General features: G+C 36.7%; 1 protein-coding gene across 1 annotated transcript; it reads right to left on the reverse strand.

The window, feature by feature from the left end:
* Nucleotides 1–1,082: 1,082 nt before the first annotated feature.
* Nucleotides 1,083–8,836, reverse strand: LOC132175781 (transcription factor TRY). Its single transcript, XM_059587834.2, has 3 exons — nt 8,520–8,836; nt 8,220–8,307; nt 1,083–1,501 (listed from the first exon to the last, which is right to left on the reverse strand). The coding sequence occupies exons 1-3, from the start codon at nt 8,572–8,574 to the stop codon at nt 1,378–1,380; spliced, it is 267 nt and encodes an 88-aa protein (XP_059443817.1). The 5' UTR covers nt 8,575–8,836; the 3' UTR covers nt 1,083–1,377.
* Between the last annotated feature and the right edge of the window lie 12,977 nt (nt 8,837–21,813).

Raw genomic sequence — 21,813 nt, forward strand, 5'->3', positions numbered from 1 at the left:
CAACAAAGGCAATATGAGGCTTAAGGGCTGAGTGGGGAGGGGTATTTATTGGGTAGGAAAGGCTGTGGGTGCTGCAAGAGGTGTCCTGTAAAGTAGAGTATGTACGGTACTATAGGGGTATACGCCTGCGTACTATTTGCAAGCATAATTCAGCGTGCTCCCCCATGCGGACGTCCATGTACTATTTATAAGCGTACGTCCGCGTGCTCCCCCATGCATACGTTTGGTCAAAAAGTTTGAAATCTTCAAAATGCCCTCACAGCTATTCCTAGTGACTCAAAGCTCAAATTAACCCTCTAACTAAGCTACCTAAGTTTAGTTAATTATTTTGGTCACTACATTTTTATATTTTAGTTTTTCTAACATCTTCTTTTCCATTGATAATATGTCTAATCAATTTAATCTTTCCTATGTGATTGTTAATCTTAAGTAGGATTTTATCAATTTTAATTTTAAAAACTTGTTTCTACATAAACGACTATAACATGTATAGTTAATAAAATTATAATATGTGATACATGCATTTGGAAAAGAATAAAGTTTTTTTTTTTTTTTTTTTTTTTTATACAATTAAATATGTCAATTGAATCACTTTCTTTTATTTGTAAAATTTCTTTTAAAACTTTATTTTTGATAATAAATTTAATGCATTCAAGATTAAGACAATTTTTTTTTTCTTGTATATTATCATCATCAAGGTGCTGAATTATGAATTGTTGGAAAATCTTGAAATTGAAGAAGTGTAACGCTCTCAAAACTAGCATTGACCATTTGGTAGGGTTTCTTAGCAATTTCTTTAGTTCATAAAGAGAGGTTTTCGAGCTGGTTGTAGGCCAATTATTGGGGTTGGATTGATGCATTTTAAAAGGGTCTTATAAGGGATGACTTTTGTCTGCCATTTCGAGGGATGTCAATAATAACATGTATCCAGTAGCAATGATTAAAATCTAGGAAATAATTTTTCTTGGAATATAATCTTCTTGGATGTGTTACTTCAGGAAGGAAGAATCATATTAGTGAAATGAATGCAAGTTTGTGTAGAAGAAATTTGCATATTTAAAGTGAATGAATGCATCCCCACGGTTGTGGAAATCAGTGTAGAGGATGTGACCTCAAAATTGAATCATTTGCTGAGTCCATACATATATAGTTATGCACATGCACTCACACTCAGAGACACATTGAGAGTGAGAGGAAGTCCACTATTACAGAGGATATATTGTTTACAATACTATAAAGTAAATGAAAACACAAGAAAGACAAGAAGAAATTAAGATCAATAGATAAGCAAACAAAACAAACTTTATATGCAAAAAGAGTTCCAACACAGGTAAAGAAATTCTTCTCTAAACCTGTGGGGATCAAATGAGTGGAGCGTTATGAATTTCTTGCGCTGTGCTCGCTTCTTTTCTCCGCAAATACCTCACCATGTCTCATTATCCAAAACCTCTCTATTTCTTCTGGTTTCCGCCCTGGAATCCGACCTGCTATCAAATCCCACCTGCTAAATTAATATTTTTACGTCATTAAGTTATCTATAGTGTATATATATATACACACATGCATATTTTGAAATACAAACAATAATATAACGAGAAAGTATCACTAATTAATGTTTCCTCCATAAGTGAAATATGAGCGCATAAATATTGAACTATAGAAAAATTCTGAGGTAAATTTTAAATAAAATTTAAAGTTTGTAAATATGTGGAGCTTAAAATAAAGTTAATTATTCTACTCATAAAATACTATGGACGCTTGTCACTTATTACTGCCATGATTGAAAAGCTTTGTATGATCATGGCCACAAAAATACCTACACATTCTGAAAGGATGGGGAGGAGATAATTTTGAGGCCATTCAAGATAGAGAGAGTTGGGAGATAAAGCGATTATAGAGTTTTTACCAATAGTACATCAATATACATAATTAAACACAACGCTAGCCCAAAAGTTTAAGCTAGTGGGCTAAGGTCCACTTAGGTATATTAAGCACTATTTTCTTTTATATTTTCTCAATGTTGGACACAACACTCATAAGTGCACTTACAACGATCTCCCCCTCACTTGTAAGTCTCTTCACATTGACCCAACTCCCCCTCGCTTGTGATTCTTTTTACAGTTTCAAGGGTGTCTCGCATAAAAAGTTGCGGATACAGACACAACTCAAAACCCGAGTTGTGGGTAGAGACACAATTCTAAACCTGACGCATCCAAACACTCGTCCTAGGAAGGTAACCATGGCTCTGATACCATTTGTTGGGAGATAAAGTGGTTATAGAACTTTAACGAAAAGTACATTAATATATATAGTTGAACACAACTCTAGCCCAAAAACCTAAGCTAATGGGCTAAGGTTCACTTAAGGTATATTAAGTACTCTTTTCTTTTATATTTTCTCAATGTGGGACACAACACTCATAAGTGCACTCACAACAATTGAGTTGGGTCAATGTGAAGAGACTTACAAGTGCACTCACAACAATCTCCCCCTCACTTGTTAGTCTCTTCAAATTGACCCAACTCCCCCTCGCTTGTGAATCTTTTTACATTTTCAAGAGTGTCTCGCATCAAGAGTTACGGATGCAGACACAACTCTAAACCCGAGTTGTGGGTGGAGACACAACTATAAACCCGATGCATCCAGACACTCGTCTCAGGAAGGTAACCATGGCTCTGATACCATTTGTTGGGAAAAAAAGCGGTTATGAAGTTTTTACCAAGAATACATTAATAGACATAGTTAAACATAACTCTAGCCCAAAAGCCTAAGTTAATGGGCTAAGGTCCACTTATGTATATTAAGCACTTTTTTTTTTTTTTTTTTTTTAATATTTTCTCAATGTGGGACACAACACTCACAAGTGCACTCACAACAGAGAGTATCCCGAAATCCTCAAAGGAGAAGGGAAACAATTGTCCATCTATGGCGGATTTCATGAACAAGTATGAAGAGAGTGATGAACAATCAACAAATGATAGAGCTTATAGAAAAAGGCTAATTGATACATGAAAGTATGAGTCCTTGCGCAGTTTCAACAAATCTCTCCAAAGAAGGATGGGACATGGCGTATGTGCTTTAGCAACGAGCAATAAACAAAATCAAGGTAAGGTATAGATTTCCAATTCCGCGCTAGCTGGCTAAAAGTTTTTCTCTAAGGTTGATTTCCATAGCAGTTATCATCAAATCAGAATTTGGCAAGGAGATGCATGGAGTACTACTACTTTTAAGACACGTGATGGGCTTTACGAATGGCTAGTAATGCCGTTTGGATTGACAAATGCACCAAGTACGTTTAATTAGGGTTTTCCAAGTCTTTTGGCTGTTCATCAAAAAAATTGTGGTGGTATATTTTGACGATATCTAATTTACAATAAGGATATTTATGAACATATGAAGCATTTGAAGCAAGTTTTTGAGGTGATAAGGAAGCAAAAAGTTTATGTCCATTTGAAGAAGTGTGAGTTCTTAATTGACTACCTTATGTATATCTTGTTGGGATACATTGTTTCATCAGAAGGTATTAAGGTTGATCTTAAGAAAATTTCAGGCTATTGTTGATGGAAGAGGATCCTCTCCAGTTAATGATGAGAATGGCCTTAGGAGAAATCCTAAGGCCATCAAACTGCCACGTGTCCCACCCATTAAAATATAATAAAATATTATTTTTTTTAGTTTAAAAATAAATAAAAATTAAATTAATATAATAATATATTTTTTGTATGGCCCTTGGGGGTGGTCGGACCACCCCCAAGGGTCACCATTTGGCCATGTGGGTGGTGGTCGGCCACCCCCACGAGCTGGTTGGAGGTGGCTGAACGCCACCCCCATGGCCCTTGCGGGTGGCCGATCCACCCCCAAGGGCCATTGGTTGGCTTGGGACAGCCCCAACTGGCTATTGGGGGTGGCCGAACGCCATCCCCATGGCCAAACGGTGGCCCTTGAGGGTGGTCCGGCCACCCCCAAGGGCCATAGAAAAAATCTGAAAATTTTTATTATTATATTAATTTAATTTTTATTTATTTATTTTTTTTAAAAATATTTTATTATATTTTAATAATATAAGGACACGTGGCATGAGGATGACCCTAGGACTTTTCCTAGGGCCATTCTAGCCATTAATTGGAGGCCTCTCCAGTCCAAAAGAACTAGAGAGGATTTAGATCCATTGTTGATTGGCCTACACCATAAGTTAAATATGAATCATGCAGCTTTGGGTAAAGAGTTGCAATAATATTAGGGGAAAATATTAAAAAATCCCCTAAACTAATAGTCATTTTTAAAAGAGCCACACAATATTCAAAATGTGCTAAAGAAGTTCATCAAACTACCAAAGTGTGTCAAAAATGCTACATTTTTTTATATTCCTACAATATCCTTATTCTTTTATAAACTGAAATAAAAAAAAAAATTAATAAAATAAAAAACAAACTAAACTATTTTTTAAGCAAAAAAAGGGGGGAAAAAAACCCAAGAGGTGGATAAATACAAAACTGAATAAATAAAGTTTTTTGGAATAAATATAAAAATTAGTTATTGTAGTTGACCTAAATTACAAATCGCTACATGTTGTATGAAAGTGAAATCAAAGGTTCCTTAGATATGTCAAAAAATAATTTAGTCTCTCGAGTCAAATTCAGTTAAAAAATTTGACAAATTTTGTTAAATGTCACATCAACACCAATAAAATGGCAACACATGTCATTCTTAATAAAAAAAAAATATAAATATAGTAAAATAAAAAATTAATTTTCTGATTTTTTTTTTTTAAAAAAAAAAAGAAAAAAGAAAAAGAAAGGGGTGGCACCCGATTGGGCAGCCACCACCCCTTTGGGGGTGGCCTGCGAGCTTCCAACACCACCAACCTTGTTTCAATTCGATATTTGAAACTCGAAATATGGCTTTTTTAGTAAAGCTGGTCAAGTGTGAATTTCACCCTACATCAAGGCAAACTCGGTTGCTGAATTACTTTAGTCGTTGCTTCTGCTAGATCTTGATGTAGGGTGTAATTGACGCTTGACTAGCTTTACTAAAAATGTCATATCTCTAGTTGTAGACATCGAATTTGAGCAAGCATGGTGGAGTTGGAAAGTTAATTCAAAGATATACAAAGTCGAGTTTCACGAGGTTTTGCTAATTCTAATATTTACTAGGTCAAAAAGAGCTATTTAGAAGTTTCATAAGCCTCGTTCGCCAGCCCATTCGAACGAGCTTGCAAACGTGCAGCCCACATTTGCTATCCCGTTCGAACGAGCTTGCAAATGTGACATTCCAAGGGAGTCACATAAGCTCTCGTTCACTAGCCTATCTAAACAAGCTTGCAAACGAGACATGCCAAAAGAGCTATTTAGAAGAAGTTGCATAAGCCTTCGTTCGCTAGCCCATTCGAACGAGCTTGCAAATGAAACATTCCAAGGGAGTCACATAAGCTCTCATTCACTAGCATGTCCGAATGAGCTTGCAAACGAGACATGCCAAGGGAGTCACAAAAACTCTCGGTTGCTAGCCCGTCCGAACGAGCTAGCAAATGAGGAATAAAAGTTGTGTTTTCTCTCACGAGCGTTTGAACAACCAGAATAGTTTTGTTAAACCAACTTATTTACTATTATTATTAGGGTTAGGAATTTGGAGCTTATAAATACATGTTTTATAGACCAAAAAACGTAGCTTTGTAATAATTATATAGTTTTTCAATAAGAAAGCTCAGAGTTTGAGTTTCTTTTATCTTTTTTTCTTAATTCCTTTATAGACTCTTGTATTTTGGGAAGAATTTCTTAAATCCTTGATAGACCGAAGGTTTTAAAAGAATTGTTGCTTACTTGTTGTCTATCTCCACAACCCATGACATCACGCTGCATCACTTCTTAATGGTCAAAACTAACTTGTAGACATCTTTGTAACTATAGTATTGTTGTAAGGCCACCATATCACCGAATCTCCTCTCGCGAACCACCAAGATAGGTTCAGCCACATCACATTGCGTGGTCAGTAAATCAAACTCCTCTTTGTACTCATCCACCGTTCGATTTCCTTGCCCCAAATCATACAACCACATATATCATAGAGATAATTGTTTAACTATTACCACTTATCTCAAAAGTTTAAACTAATAAAAAAATATTAGTTTAATCATTTAATTAATATTTTTAACCGTATCTACTGCATGTTAGGCGTAGAGTTATTTCCCTCATTGACTTAGCCTTCTCGTGTCAATAATAATTAGTTGGTTAGCTCTTAGGTGCTCGACATGAACTGTTAGGCTGTTAGCTAAGGTAATTTTCCACTTGTTGTGTTAGGTGGTTTGCTAGGGGACCTCCTTTGGAGGCTTCTTGTTGCTGGTCGGCTTTTCCTTCCTTGTGCTCTGTGTGTTTTTGGATTCTCCTGTTGGTGGGGTTTGGCTTTTAACTTTGCTGCTCTGATAAGCCGGGGCCTTGCTATAGCTCCCGTATATTTTTGTTGGGGTTAGTGTTGATACTCATTTATATATACATGTACATGTATATAAAGTGGCGAAGCCAGAATTTTCGTTTAGAGGGATCAAGATTAAAAAATAATGTTAAGAAAATGGATTAAAAATATTAAAGAACATAAATAATGAAATAAATAAACAATTCAAGAAATTTTAATTATTATTTAAAGCAAATATACAATTAAAATATGTGACAAAAAATATATATTTATCAAGAATTAATTTTAAAAAGTAATCTAAATATAAAAATTTACATATACGATTTTATTATTAAATGGTACATTTGTAAATAAATGCGATAAAAACAAAAAAAAAAAAGCAACTGCACAAGCTTTTTAAAACGGTGCGTTGACAGCTTGCTAAGATTAAAAGGGGAACTTAACAACCAAAATGAAACGGTGTGTTTAGTAAAGTAGTAAAATATATCTCATATCATCTTCTACCTCTTGTCTAACCTAAAACCTGAAATCCTAAAAAAAAAAAAAAAAAAAAAAAAAAAAAAAAATCAAGATGTGGCTGCCTCACACTTGAGTCATTTGCCCTAATATCTGATGACTGATGAGTGGCTCAGGGCAATTTATTACCTGTTGAGTGTTGAGCGTGGGCAAAAAGGCATTCAAGAAATTTTCAACCGAAAGTGAGGGAAAATTTTGGGCGTGAGGGGGGGGGCATTTGACCCCTCTCGACCCCGCTTCCTTCCGCCCCTGTGTATATATAAATTAAACAAAAAAAAAAGGAACACTTTTTCCCTCTTCACACATTAAATGCAACAAGGAGTTTGTATGGGTGCATAAGGATGTGGGTTCCCCCATACATATGATTATGTTGGTATATGTCATGTCTCGTTTAATGCACTGCAGATGGATATCACCGTAAGGAAGAATTATTATTATTATTTTGACATGATTTATCCATTTTTCAACTAATGCCAAATGGCCCAAATAGGTTGGCCTGGGGATTTTTGATAAAATAATAATAATAATAATAATAATAATAATAATTATGACTAGTAATAAATAAAATGACAACCTAGGCACTGCCATGCAGTACAGCAGGCTCAATCGAGTTTCATTAATAAATTCCTACTCATAAATAAATAAATAAATAAAAAGTTTCATTTAATAATCATGTACTTATAAAAAACAGAGGTTTTATTTTATAAATTATGTACTAGCTAGCTACTAATTCTGGCCTCTTGTACTGTCACATGCATGATGATGCCGAAAAGCGTGCTATAGTGCAATTATTCCTCTCACGGTTCTCCCTCCCCCACACACCCCTCCCCTTCTTTCTTGTAATCACTCTCTCATGGCCCTCGCAGCCTCCTAAATTTCTAAACAATCCAAAACGATCGGGTCAATAACATGCCCCAGTAAGTCTCTTGGTCCCGTCTCTAGAGCATGGGACAAATTATTAATTAATTAATATGCTATGCTTAACTATAGTATTATATCTATAAAGAATGAATAATTCTATAAGTTATTTTTATGTTTTTATTGTGTTACTTTAAATGAAGTGACTTTTAAAAATACTATTTGATCAAAATTTAATAATAATTAATCACAAGTTCTTATAGTAATTTGAAAAAGTACATTAATTTTAGAGTGACATAGAAAAAAAACACAAGAATATAACATGATAATTTAGTATTTTTGCATGGTGCAGAATTAATTACCTAAATCAAACCCGAAAAAACAATGCTGAAAATGGTAAGAGGCAAAGTGGGCAATTGGGGATTAAATTATTTTACCTGTCTCCAACCAGTCTGTACATCCTGTAGATGAGATCTTCTTCTTGGTCAGTCATTATTATGAACTCCCACTCAAGACTGCTCACTTCTGCAGCCACGGACAACAAAAGGGTGTCATATATATATACACATATATCCAATACTCGAGTTTTTTTTTTTTTTTAAAAAAGATATATATATATATATATATATATATGTTGAGTCAATGGTCTATTTACTTTTCCTGGCAACCAAACGGCACCATAGAAAAGAAAAACTGAAGCAGGAGGCCACGAAGTTTGGAGCAAGGAAAGACAGAACCTTCTGACGTGGAGCGCCTGGTCTTGGCTTGTTTCCGGGGTCGACGTTTATCCATTACTTCTCAAATCATCAAGAACACACACAGACAGACAAAATAATTACCCAAAAGAAAAAGAATGAAAGGGATTTTGCCAGAAAGAAAGAAAACAGAAGAGCCTAATTTTATGATGTGTGTGTGTGTGTGAGAGAGAGAGAGAGAGAGAGAGAGAGAGAGGGGAAATGAGAAGATAGAGCTTGAGAGTCAGAGAAGAACTGCATAAATTAGTGGTTAAAACGACAAGACTTTGAAAGGATAAAAAATGATGAGAGAGAGAGAGAGAGAGAGAGGGAGAGAGGTAAAATCTGAGGGATAAGTTTGCAAGGGAGCGTGGGGAGAATGAGAATTGGTACTTGCATGTGATGGTGGAGGGTAAAAAGCTTGCGAAGGAATGACTGGTGCGACCAAACCAAACAGGCATATAATATGAGTTGACTTGTAGTTATCGTCTCTCTTTGCCTTCCCCTTTCAACAGATTTTTTAGGTTAGACATTGCCCACTCAAGTCTTCACTCTATCCTTTTCTTTTCTTTCTATAACAACAACATACATATTGGACTACTTATGCTCCACCGCCACCTTTTCAATATAAAGGAAAGCGTCCACAATTTGACCTTTTTATATAGCACCCTAATATGGACCATTAATGTTTCCATCATCACTGATGTTCAATTGAAACTATCATTTTCAAGTTTGGAGTGCTACAAAAGTTGTGCACGATCTCACCAAGTAAGCTACTACCAACTTTGTGTTTAAAAGTATTCTCAATTCTTCTCTCATCTTATCTTTCATTAGCATTCATAGTGGGAAGGATCCCTCTATATAATCCTTTCATTTTGTTTATATATATATATATATATATATATATATATATATATATATATATATATATATAACCCTAATAAGATCTTATTAATGCAACCTAATTAGTCAATACTCAATGATGAATTTCATTAACATAAACAAGTTATAGGCACTTTTAACTCTTAAGTTAAGAACATAGATGGGGTGGACTCAAATTCGTGGAATTCTTAATTTAAATGAGAAGTGAATGAATGAGCCAGGGATCCTCTCAATGTCAACTGAAATTTGATAGTATTTATTTCATGGTCAAGATTTAAAGTTGGTACATTGATCTTACGTTGTATATGATTACTTATTATTTAATTTTTTTTTAAAAAGTGTCAACATTGACTTCATATATAGTTATATACCATTAGATGCACATACTTTAAATCACTAATTATCCCAAAATTTTAAATTTAATTATTTAATTTATATTAATTATAACAATTTTGTCCCAAAATCTTGTCTATAGGTAGCTAGGGTCCATAATCAAACTTTAATAAAAAACTAAAAATATATCATAGGTATTTTGATCACTTAATTCCAACGACTATGCATACAAAACAAAGATGCGTTTACTTATAGTTCGTCTCTCAATTATAGGATCCATCCTCCTTCCTCGATCAAAATCTTTTTTTTGAACAAAATACTCGAATATTCTTATTAATAAAGATCAGGAGGTGGAGTTAGGGAACCCCATAAACAATCATGAGATAGAGTTAATTGCTCCATCAATACAATATCACTAATACAATTTGGAGTTTGGTTCCTCCATATTCTATCATTGACATCTGTTGCGGCTACTTTCGCAAGCCTGTGTGTAGCCTCATTTGCTTCCCGATGAATAAAAACACAATTCCACTGAGGGAGTTTCCGTAGAAGGCGCCGAGTATCGTCCACCAGGTGTCTAAATCGATTCCATGTGCTCGTTGAAGAGTTGATAGCCTCCACTATCTGCTTAGCATCTCCCTCCAGGGTAAGGTTTTGCAGACCCAATTCCATACTAAGGTGAGTGGCATGAAAGGCTCCTAGAGCTTCCCTAGTAGATGGCTCCAATAAACCCAGCCTTGTCTTGCTCATTGCCGCAATAACCTGCCCTTTCTCCCCCCCGAATAACCACTTCGATTCCCATTCTATCATGATTTTTATCTAAAGCCACATCCCAATTTGCTTTAAACCATCCTTGACCAGGGGCTGTCCATAATTTCCCACGATCAACAAGATTCTCGGCATGGCATTGAGGACCCCATCATGAATCTTCTTGAATTCCGCGATAGACTCAGCTGATTTCTGCATGATAGCGCTTGGGCTGGAAAACTGTCCTTCATGGATCCATTTGTTTCTACGGAACCATATCTGTCGGGCTAAGCTCACAAGCACCGTATAGTCTTCCATGTCGCATTTCGGGAAAATTTGTTCCGCAAGCTGCAAGAAATTGGTCCCTTCTTGCTTTCACTTTTGAAACACCCTTTTACGACTTCCCTAAACGTCAGAGGCTGCTGGACATTCCCATAAAGCGTGTAACACCGTCTCCAGCTCCTTCTCACAGATCGGACATATAGGCTCCTTCATCACCTTTTGCCTAAGAAGATTATCCTTAGTCAGTAAGTGGTTGTGGCAAGCTCTCCAAAGAAAGTTTCTAGAAGCATTTAGGAGAGATAATTTCCAAATGGTCTTCCATAAAAAAACTCTCCTCTTTCTGGGTTGAGCCTTTCGGATTCCTCCTGTATTCCAACTCATTGGCTAAGTGATAAGCACTTTTGACCAAGAATACCCTCGAATTCGTCCCCCTCCAAATCTTAAGATCTGGTTGGTTCAACTGGCTAATTGGAATGGACTTGATTGCTGCCACCTCCTCCTCTAAAAAAGCACTTGACAGCAAATTTTGATTCCATCCTACTTTTTCCCGGTCAAAGAGCTCACACACCTTGCTTCTTGGATCCAAAACCGTTTGAGGGGATTGGATCCTGTAAGTGGAGGGTATTGGGATCCATCTATCACCCCAGATATTTGCCGATTGCCCATTACTGATGCGCCATATCATCCCCTCCTCGATAAGATCTCTAGCTCCTTGGATGCCTCTCCAAGCAAAAGACGGTTTAGTGGCCAATTTAGCTTCCAATAAAGAGGTATTAGGATAGTATTTTGCCTTTAGAATTCTAGCCGTAAGGCTTTCCGAGGCTTGTAACAATCACCAGCATTGTTTCGCCAAAAGGACCTTTTTAAAGTTCACCAAGTCGCGGAAGCCCATTCCACCACAAGCTTTTGACATCTCCATTTTACTCCACTTCATCCAATGAATATGGGACTCATTTTCTTGATTTCACAACCAAAACTTCTGCATCAAAAAATTAATTTCGGTGCATAAACCCTTTGGAAGAAGGAATATACTCATGCTATACGACGAGATTGCTTGGATCACTGCTTTCAACAAAATCTCATTTCCAGCTTGTGATAAAAATTTTAAATTCCAATCTCCGAGGCACCTCTGAACTCTGTCCTTGATACTCTTGAAAGCCTGCTTGCGAGATTTGCCCACTAGAGCAGGTAAGCCTAGATATTTGTCGTATCTCTGAGTGGCAGAAATCCCTGATAATCTCAAAATCTCTGTCTTCGAATCTGGTGGAGTGTTATGGCTGAAAACAATAGACATTTTACCTTGATTTAAACGCTGTCCCAAGGCCTTCTCATACATATGTAGAATTTTTGCCAGTCGATGCCAATGAGTAGGAGTAGCTTTACAAAACAGCAAGCTATCATCAGCAAAGGTTTAATTGAGGCCCTTTCTTAGAGGTAGGAACTCCAGGTAATTCACCATTTCTCTCCACCCGTGACAAAAGAGAGCTAAGAGCTTCTGCACATAACAAAAACAAATAAGGTGAGATAGGATCCCCATGTCGGATACCCTTAGAAGGCATAATCCGCCCTGTAGGAGATCCATTAACAAGGACCTCATATGTAGCCGATGTGACACACATCATTATCATTTGGATCCATCTTCTATCAAAACCCATCCGACGCATTACTACTTCCAAAAAATCTCATTCCACACTGTCATAGGCTTCGCTCATGTCGAGCTTTACATCCATATAACCTACTTTCCCCCACATCCTCGACTGCATTGTATGTAGCATCTCATAAGCTGCCAAGACGTTGTTCGTTATGAGCTGACCCGGTATGAAGGCACTTTGGTTGTGGGATATAATCTCAAGGAGCACCAATTTAAGTCTATTCGCAAGGGTTTTTGAAATCAACTCGTAAAAAACGTCACAGAGACTTATGGGCCGGAATTCAGTAACAAAAGTTGGATTCACAATTTTTGGTATCAATGCAATATAGGTTAAGTTGAGCTCTTTATTCATGCATCCATTATTTAAAATATGAATTACGGCTTGGCTAACCTCTCCTCCAATGGACACCCAGTTTTTTTGAAAAAAACTAGCGAAAAACCTATCTGGATGGGGTGCTTTTAGTAGGTCCATTTGAGTGAGGGCTCTCCCCACCTCGTCAGTCGTGAATTCTTTCAAAAGGGAATCATTCATAATTTGAGTCACCCGTACGTCCATGGTCTCTAGAATCAGCTCCAGGTTTTTCGACCCTCCGGCAGTGAACAACTCTTGAAAATATTGGACAAACGCATCTCCAATTAGCTCTTGAGTCTCCCACCTTTGTCCCTGTGCATCAGTAACATCCACAAGCAGACTTGTTTTTTTCTTTTGGCTCGTGCGTGCATGAAAATACCTAGTATTACGATCCTCGAACCTCAGCCTATCGTCTTTCGCTTTTTGTTGTCAAAAAATATCATCCTCGATCTATTTCTCGGCCAACTCAGTTTTCTACTTGTATAGGAGGAATTATTCGTGCCATCTGAGTGAGACTAGGCAATGAGCAGTTTGTTGGATAGTTTTGAATATATTGACCCACGTTCCTCCCATGCACCCTTTGCCACTTCTTCATACCCTCTTTGCTCTCATTTAATTTTTTCTCCACTGATTTCAACGTTCCATGATGTGATGAATTTACCCTCCATATCTTTTTAATTACTTCTTTGCACTCCTTGTTGTCTGCCCACTTCGCCTCGAAACGGAAACCTCGTCCCCTTCTACGTACCATAGCACTGCCATCTACATTAATAGAAAGTGGGAGATGATCTGAGAACACTGCAACGTCGAGGGAGACTTCCACCTTGGGGAACCGAACCATCCATGCAAGGTTGGCCACTGCTCTATCTAGCTTCTCCATAGTAAAATTTTCCGCATCTCTCTTACTATTCCACGTGCAAGTTGGACCCTTACTCTAAAGTTCATGTAAACCACAAAACTCAAGAGTGGACCTGAAATTTTCCATAAGATAATTGGGACGTCGCCTCCCCCCTACTTTTTTGGAATGGTCAAGAATTTCATTGAAATCATCGGCACACACCCAAGGCCCGGGTGCCAGTGTTTTGAGATGTCTCATTAATCCCCATGCTTCACACCTCTTAAATGACTCCGGATGACCGTAGAAATTGGTAAAAGTCCAAGGACTGAAATTAGGTGTAGAGACAACGGCATTAATATGCCTATTGCTATAGTTTTGAATTTCAATCCCTAATCCCTCCCTCCATAGCAACGCCAAGCCTCCACTTCTCCCAACACAATTAACAATTAACAAATTGTTAAAACCCGTCCTTGGCTTTATTACAACGATTTTATTACTTCGTAGTTTGGTTTCCATAAAAAAAACCAAATCCGGATACTTCTCCTTTACCTTCTGGCAAAGCTCTCGAACTGTCTCCAGGTTCCCAAGCCCTCGACAGTTCCAACACAAGATTTTCATACGGCCATCGGGGTTGTAAACTAGACCCCGCCATACCTGATCCATTGACATTGTCTTCGTCTTCATCCCGCAGCACAAGAACAGTATTCCCTTTATGCTTCAAACACCTCTTGGTGTATGTATTAGACTCATCTTGCACATCATCTCTACCTCCTACTGTCGTCCTTCTCCCATTCGAATTTGGCATGAGAGCCTCTGGCGGTTGTTGCTGACCCGCCCTAGCTCGCCTTTTCCATGTTGACTCCATGTGGGTCTTTTTTACCCCATTCTCATAAAGCTTCCCACCACGTGCCACTTCCGCCATTCCCCCAGTATTTTGTACAGGTGGCATCATTCCCTTCTTAGAGAGTTCTTTTCCATTTTTTGCCTTCACTCCTGACTCTCCATTAATACTCCCCTTCGATAATATCTCTTCGAATTTCCCTTGTAAAAACGAAACCCTTTCCAGATTCAAATTATCTCCTTTCCTTACTTGCTCCTCCTGCGCCTCCACATTAATATTTCCCATAACAGTAGCGTCTGTTGGTACCATAACGGACGTACTGGTCATCAATTCATTAAAAACTCCAGGATTATCGCCCGTAATTGCTCTATTTCCATAATTTCATGTCTCCTCCATGTCTTTCGTTACACCTCTCTCCGGTGTACCTCCCTGACCACCTGGAGAAACTATTTCTTCCGCCTATGAAGGTCGCGCACCCCCTCCACTATTCATCAGAAGTCCTGCTTCCCCAGGTTCTACTCCCCTTTTCCCCAGTTTCAGATTGTCTCCCTGATCCCATTCCGGCCCTTTTCCAATCAGAATGGTGAAAGTTAGAGTACTCTCCCCACCGCCGTGGGGATGGAACACGCAGCCATGGACCATACAGCTTCTCCTTCTCTTTGGTCCGGTAGCCCCCTTTGACATTACACCCCTCCCGCCCATACCAGATTTTCCCACAATCAAAGTAGTGTTTGGGAAGTTTCTCATATTGGAATGCAATCAAAGTTTGTTTATCGAGAAGTTTGATTACTCTTCCTCTCGCCAAAGGCTTTGTTATATCAATCCGGATTCGGACTCTTATATATTCTCCCCATCCCACTCCGTTCTCATCAGTATCAACTTCCTCTACCATCCCCAACGTGGCCCCTATTTGGAGACCAACCTCCTTCCCCATGCACACAAGAGTCCGAATCTGGATTCTAACCCAGAATACTGCACGAATGGGATTCTAACCCGGATCAACTTCCTCCACCATTGCACATTCTAACCCAGAATACTGTATGATCAAACCAATTTCAGATGGGGAAGAAAGGCCATCGAAATCTTCAAAAGAAAAAAGGGTTCCCTTGAAGATCCATGGCCTGCCTTCCAACACCCTTACTTTATCCCATTCATTCTTAAACTCGAGTAAAAATAAGTTCTCTCCTAGGACTTTGAAAGATAGATGCCCCGAAGGATGCCAACCCTTAATCAAAGTCCGTTTGATAATCTCTTTTCCCACATAGCGCTCTGATAGCAATTTTCCCACCAAAAAATACTCACCTCTAGAGACCACTCCCTCCACCGTCTGTGGCTGGATCTCCAACTCCATTCTTTCACCCTCGTCGAGAGATAGTTTCCTTCATAACCTCACAAGATCCTCCACTATAAGATAGTTTGCGTCGAAAATTCAGTCACCAACACCACAATTATCCCTCCAATCAACACGGCGAGCCGCCTCCACAATCTAAGAGAGACATGGAAATATTGACTTCTGCTCAAGGGTTTGAGATTAGAGAGAAAAAAAAAAGTCCATGTAATGCGCAATCTAAACAAGTGAACATTCACTTTCCTCGATCAAAATCTTAGCTCTAACCTATTATTGTGCAAATTTATTTAACTTGCAAGTGTACGAATCAATTGTAGTTAATAGATTATAAGTGCGAGGTCGAACCCACAGGGAATTGTATTTTTGAAGGATCAACTTATATCTAAACTAATTTTACCTTAACCTAGTTCCAAAAGGGTTTTGATTTTGGTTTCGAAAATTAAAAGACAAAACATACACTAAATAAACTAAGTAAATCAATAGATAAAGGCACTAAGGATGCAGAATCTACACTCACCAAATCATAACAACATATTTTATATTCATCAATATTAATCCGAAGTTCTCATAATTTAAATCGTATGTATGTTTTACTATGCTTCAAAGAATTAATCAAAACCATCCCATGTATCCATTCATTGACCAAATCACAAAAGGAATCCAAATTTAATTGAAACACCAGATGTATCCATAGAACAAATCACAATGGATATCCAATTTTTATGAGTTAAAAGCCAAGCAGTCAATTATGTGAAATTATCCTAAATCATCAAATGTATCATTGAATCACAACAAGATATCCAAGAATCATGCCACATATTGAAAAGAAGTAAAACAATTGAAATAATAAACCAATAAAATTGGAATAATAAAAACTTACAATAAAGCGATGTTCTTTATCGGTGATGCTTCATCTCCGACCTTAGTTGAGAATTTAGCTCCACATGACTATGAAACTAAAACCTAAACCTAAAGAAAAATTAAACTAAAAGAAAAGCTGTGGACTACATTGTCTCCAAAATTGTATCCCAAAACTAGTTTCTGGAATTGTCTCTCTTTTCTTGAATGCAAAGAAGTCTATTTATAGGCTTAAAAAAGTCTTCGAAGCTCTATTAAACCTAGATAATTCGGAGGTTTGTCTCGCAGTCCAAATAGAAGTTTGAAATCGGAATATGATTCGTCCAGATTTGTGTCATTTTATTGCTGGGAGATTTTGGCATAGTAACCGTCTGAATTAGGAAAATCCTATTTCATAATGAACTGTATTATTTTGAGTTAGATTTCCCATGTCACTTGAACCACATCAATTTGATATTTGAGCGGAAAGTTATGGTCAAAATACCAAGACGTGTGTAGAATCTGAATTTGAATCCAATTCGAAATTTTATCCAATCTGAACTTTAATCCAATCTGATCTTTAATCCAATTTAACCTTTTCTTGGATTTGGTTAAAGTTAACCACATCATCTAGGTCTTCTCAAAGTATGCTTTCTTCCAAACTTTGCATTTTTCCCTTTAAAGCTGTAGTTTTTCTTCAATGACCTACAAAATACTAAAAATACAAAACTAACACAAAACATTAAATAACTACACAACTAAAAGATTAACTAATGTAAATAAAGGGGTCCAAATATGGAATATTTGGCACTTATCAAACACTCCTAAACTTACATTTTGCTAGGTCCTTAGCAAAACAAAACAAAGAATACAATGAAAGCAAGAAACATAAATCCTCTTTCATGGGAGAGACAATTACATTTAGCATATGCAACAAGCCTTTTAAACCCCTAGGCATCCCTAGTGGACGAGTGAAGTCTCGTGAGAGCTTAACATGAATGATACCCACAAACATTGTGCACTATGTTGTTAACAAGAAAGAAATTTCATATAAACCATAATTCTTATTCATGAAGAAGCTTAAAAAGACAAATACCATCATCACAGTCAAAAGGAAATCCATAATCAAATCACTCATAAATGGACAATTGAGACCTTATATGTTCTGAAAAGTGTAAAGTGTAATTAACATACAATCATGAAGCTTTCAGCTTAAACTCAAGACAAGTTCCATAAAATTTATAAGAATTTCTAACAAATGAAACAACCAAGGAAAGATATGCATTTTTATTTTTTATTTTTACAGGGTCTGTAATGTCTAACTTCCTTAAGCTCTCTAATTGACCCATTTAATAAGTGTTAGGTGAATGACTTCTAAGCCAGGTGGCTTTAGGGCACTAGATGTAAAACATCCCTAAGGGCTTATCAACTTAAGTCAAAAAGGTTACGAAGTTAGATTAGCCATATCATAAATCAACACTGAACTTCACAGCTTTTGACGCGAATACTTAATGCTTAGTGAGGCAAGAGGTCCGGTTACTCAGTGGAAAACTCAACATGATCTTTCTTTTATTTTTCCTTCTCTTTTTAATTAATTAATTAATTAATTATTTTATATCTTGCAAGCTAATGGTTATTCATCAATAGGTCATCCAACAAATCTCAACGAGAACAAGCTTAAGCTCAAGCATCATACCTCACAGAAAACATGCTAATGTGCTCATAAAAATTTATCTCAAAATAAGTGAAATCTCTTTTACCCAAAAATAAGTCAAAGGACTCAAACTCCTAATGACATAATGATGTGTTTAACCCTTTAAGCAAGCTAATGAAATGCAAATCATAGTTATAGTTTAACTCAAACTTCACAACAACATAGCACAATTTTATTATTATGATTATTATTATTTTTTTAAAAAAATTTCAAATTTGTTAACACAAAATGACAAATAAAAATAAACAAATAAGAACAAAAAAAAAGAAAAAGAAAAAATGGACAAAGTGTTTTTCCATACCCCTAAACTTGAATTATACATTGCCCTCAATGTGTAGTATAGAAATACATTACCGGAAGTAAGGAAACATCAAGGTGTGAAAATGGGGCCGGGCATCCTCCAAACTCAAACACCAAAATGCCTGTCATCAAAAGCTAAAAGCAAACATTTTTTTTTTCTTTATAGAAACAAAAATCAAAAGATTAATTGTTGTTAGAAACAAAAACAAATAAAATAACATGTAATGAAAAAGGAAAGAAAGAATTTGTGGAGTGAAGTGTAGAAAATAAACTGGAGGAGAAAACTTTACAGCGCTTTCCCCGATCATGCGGATGTCCAACCAATCCCTTCCATCCTTTCTTCTTCAAAACTTCGTACGCCTCTGGAAGGATATTTCGCTATCTTATGTAGAATTGCTTGCTTCGAAGGACCTTCTTAGGAAAGTGGTTCCTTTATTTGTGTGCTTGTGTGCACAAGTTCTTGAATATCTTGACATAAGATGGCTCTTTGAGACATTTAGGCAATGAAGCTTTGAATTCTTGATGTGTCTCAAGAGGGACAGTGATGCAGGTATGAGCTTCAGTACTCACTTCCATGTCACTGGGCAGATCAATATTTGTTGGGTGTTCACTGTTTTCATGGTGCTTAACTTGCTCAAGGTGGTCAACTTCTTCTTCTTTTTCTTCCTCCTCAATGTTGTCAACAATTTTCTCACTCTCAAGTGTGGTGGTGACTTGAGCATGCTCAACTTGCTCTCCGTGCTCCTCTTTGTTATCCACAATTTCCTTCTCATCAACCATTTAGTGTAAAATGAATGGACATTTGCTTTGGTGGTAAGTAGGAATATAACAATATTCACAAAATAGAGATAGTCCCCAGTTACTTATAGTTCTAATATAGGCCGACCTAACTGCCTTGAGTTCTGCTATTCTCCTTTTTAAGTCATCAATGTGAGCAGTTGGACAAAATTGAAATATCTCATCTTTAGGAAGATAATTTCTTGTAGCACTTTCCTCTCTTTCAAAGTTGGAGGTGGCTTGGACATGCTCATGATAAGAATTTTCGGACTCATCCTCATCAATCATGTAGTGTCCTTTAGCCATCAGCTGACCTCGAAGCTCTTCCTCCTCATTGTTATCCTCTATGCTCTCATTGTCCCAATATTAAGTCATTGGGTCAAGTTGATGTTCAGATGTATGTTCATTCTCACTCTCACCAGTCCATTCGTCCATCCCTGTGGTAGCATGAGTATTGGCATCTTTGATCTTTTGATTGAATTGACGCAGTTCATCTTTGAGCTCTTGATTGAATTGACGCAGTTCATCTTTAAGCTCTTGTATAGCTCTGTTTTTAGTCATGTTGGACTGGTCGACTTTTTCTATTAATGTTTTCATCATGTCTTCCAGTGATGATTGTGGTGCAGGCTGTGGCACTTGAGTGGTGGATTGATAAGTGATAAGTGTCAAATATTGCATATTTGGACCCCTTTATTTACATTAGTTAATCCTTTAGTTGTGTCGTTATTTAATATTTTGTGTTAGTTTTGTGTTTTTAGTATTTTGTAGGTCGTTGAAGAAAAGCTACAGCTTTAAAGGGAAAAATGCAAAGTTTGGAAGAAAGAATACTTTGAGAAGACCTAGATGATGTGGTTAAGTTCAACCAAATCCAAGGAAAAGGTTAAATCAGATTAAAGATCAGATTGGATAAGATTTCGGATCAGATTCAAATTCAGATTTTGTATACGTCTCAGTATTTTGACTGTAACTTTCTTCTCAAATATCGGATTGAAGTGATTCAAATGGTATTGGAAAGCTAAGTCAAAATACTACAATTCATCGTGAAATAGGATTTTCCTAATTCGTAGAGTTACTATGTCAAAATCGCCCCGCAATTAAGAGACACAAATTTGGACGAATCCTACTCCGATTTGAGACTTCTATTTTGACTGGGAGACAGACCTCCGAATTATCTAGGTTTACTTGGGCTTCTAGGACTTCCCTAAGCCTATAAATAGACTTCTTTGCATTCAAGAAAAGACACACAATCCCAGAGAGCAAAATTCTTTTGTTTAGTTTTTCTTTAGGTTTAGGTTTAGGTTTAGATTTTATTTTTATGTGGAGCTAAATTCCCAACTAAGGTTGGGGATGAAGCCTCACCGATGAAGAACATCAATACTTTTATGTAAGTTTTTATTATTCTGATTTTATTGGGTTTTATATTTCAATTGTTTTACTTCTAATCAATTGTATGGAGTGATTCTTGGATATCTCTTGTGATTCAAGGATACATGTGATGATTTGAGATAATTTCATATGATTGATTGCTTGGCTTTTAACTCATAAAAATTGGATATCCCTTGTGATTTGTTCTACGGATACATCTGGTGTTTCAATTGAATTTGGATTCCTTTTGTGATTTGGTCAATGAATGGATACATGGGATGGTTTTGATTAATTCTTTGAAGCATAGTAAAACATATCTATGATTTAATTTGTGAGAACTTCGGATTCATATTGATGAACATAAAGTATGTTGTTATGATTTGGTGAGTGTGAATTCTCAAACCTTAGTACCTTTATCCTTAGATTTACTTATTTTATTTAGTTTATGTTTATCCTTTAATTTTCAAAACTCAAAAATCAAAACCCTTTTGGAACTAGATTAGGATTTAATAAGTTTAGATATAAATTGCTCTTTCAAAAATACAATTCTCTGTGGGATCGACCTCGCACTTGCAATCCATTAAACTACAATTGATTCGTGCACTTGCGAGTTAAATAAATTTGCACAACAATAAGCAGGAGGTTGAGTTTGATGATCGAACTGCATATAGTCTGAGTGGTGCACTTCATCAAATTGGTGAGTGTAATTTCCTGTAGCCTGATCTGACCATGAGAAATCATAATGGTTCCTCCAGTCCGGGTTGTAATAGCTGGAATTTGAAGTAAACCCAGGCTGGAGAAATTAGTGTTCATTTGCTCATATGAAGAATTAGAAAATTGTTCCCATAATGGACAATTACTAGAACTATGATAAGGATTGGAGCAGTATGAACATGGTTCAAGTGGGTAAAATTTTTTAGGGTAGTTGGTAGGAGCTGATGTCCTACAACTAGGAGAGGCATTAAAATCATTAAAATGAAAATTCATGCTTCCCCCTCATTTTTTAGCATGCAAATATCCCACATAACAC

This window comes from Corylus avellana, chromosome 3, assembly GCF_965113065.1.
Source record: "Corylus avellana chromosome 3, dhCorAvel1.hap1.2, whole genome shotgun sequence".
In the NCBI taxonomy this organism is placed as follows: domain Eukaryota; kingdom Viridiplantae; phylum Streptophyta; class Magnoliopsida; order Fagales; family Betulaceae; genus Corylus; species Corylus avellana.

Excerpts from the sequence above, each read along its gene's own strand:
- LOC132175781 (XM_059587834.2), bottom strand. The coding sequence starts at position 8,574 with ATGGATAAACGTCGACCCCGGAAACAAGCCAAGACCAGGCGCTCCACG. Across the intron at positions 8,308-8,519 it reads CAGGCGCTCCACGTCAGAAG|AAGTGAGCAGTCTTGAGTGG; the intron begins GTTCTGTCTTTC and ends CCGTGGCTGCAG. Across the intron at positions 1,502-8,219 it reads TACAGACTGGTTGGAGACAG|GTGGGATTTGATAGCAGGTC; the intron begins GTAAAATAATTT and ends TTAATTTAGCAG.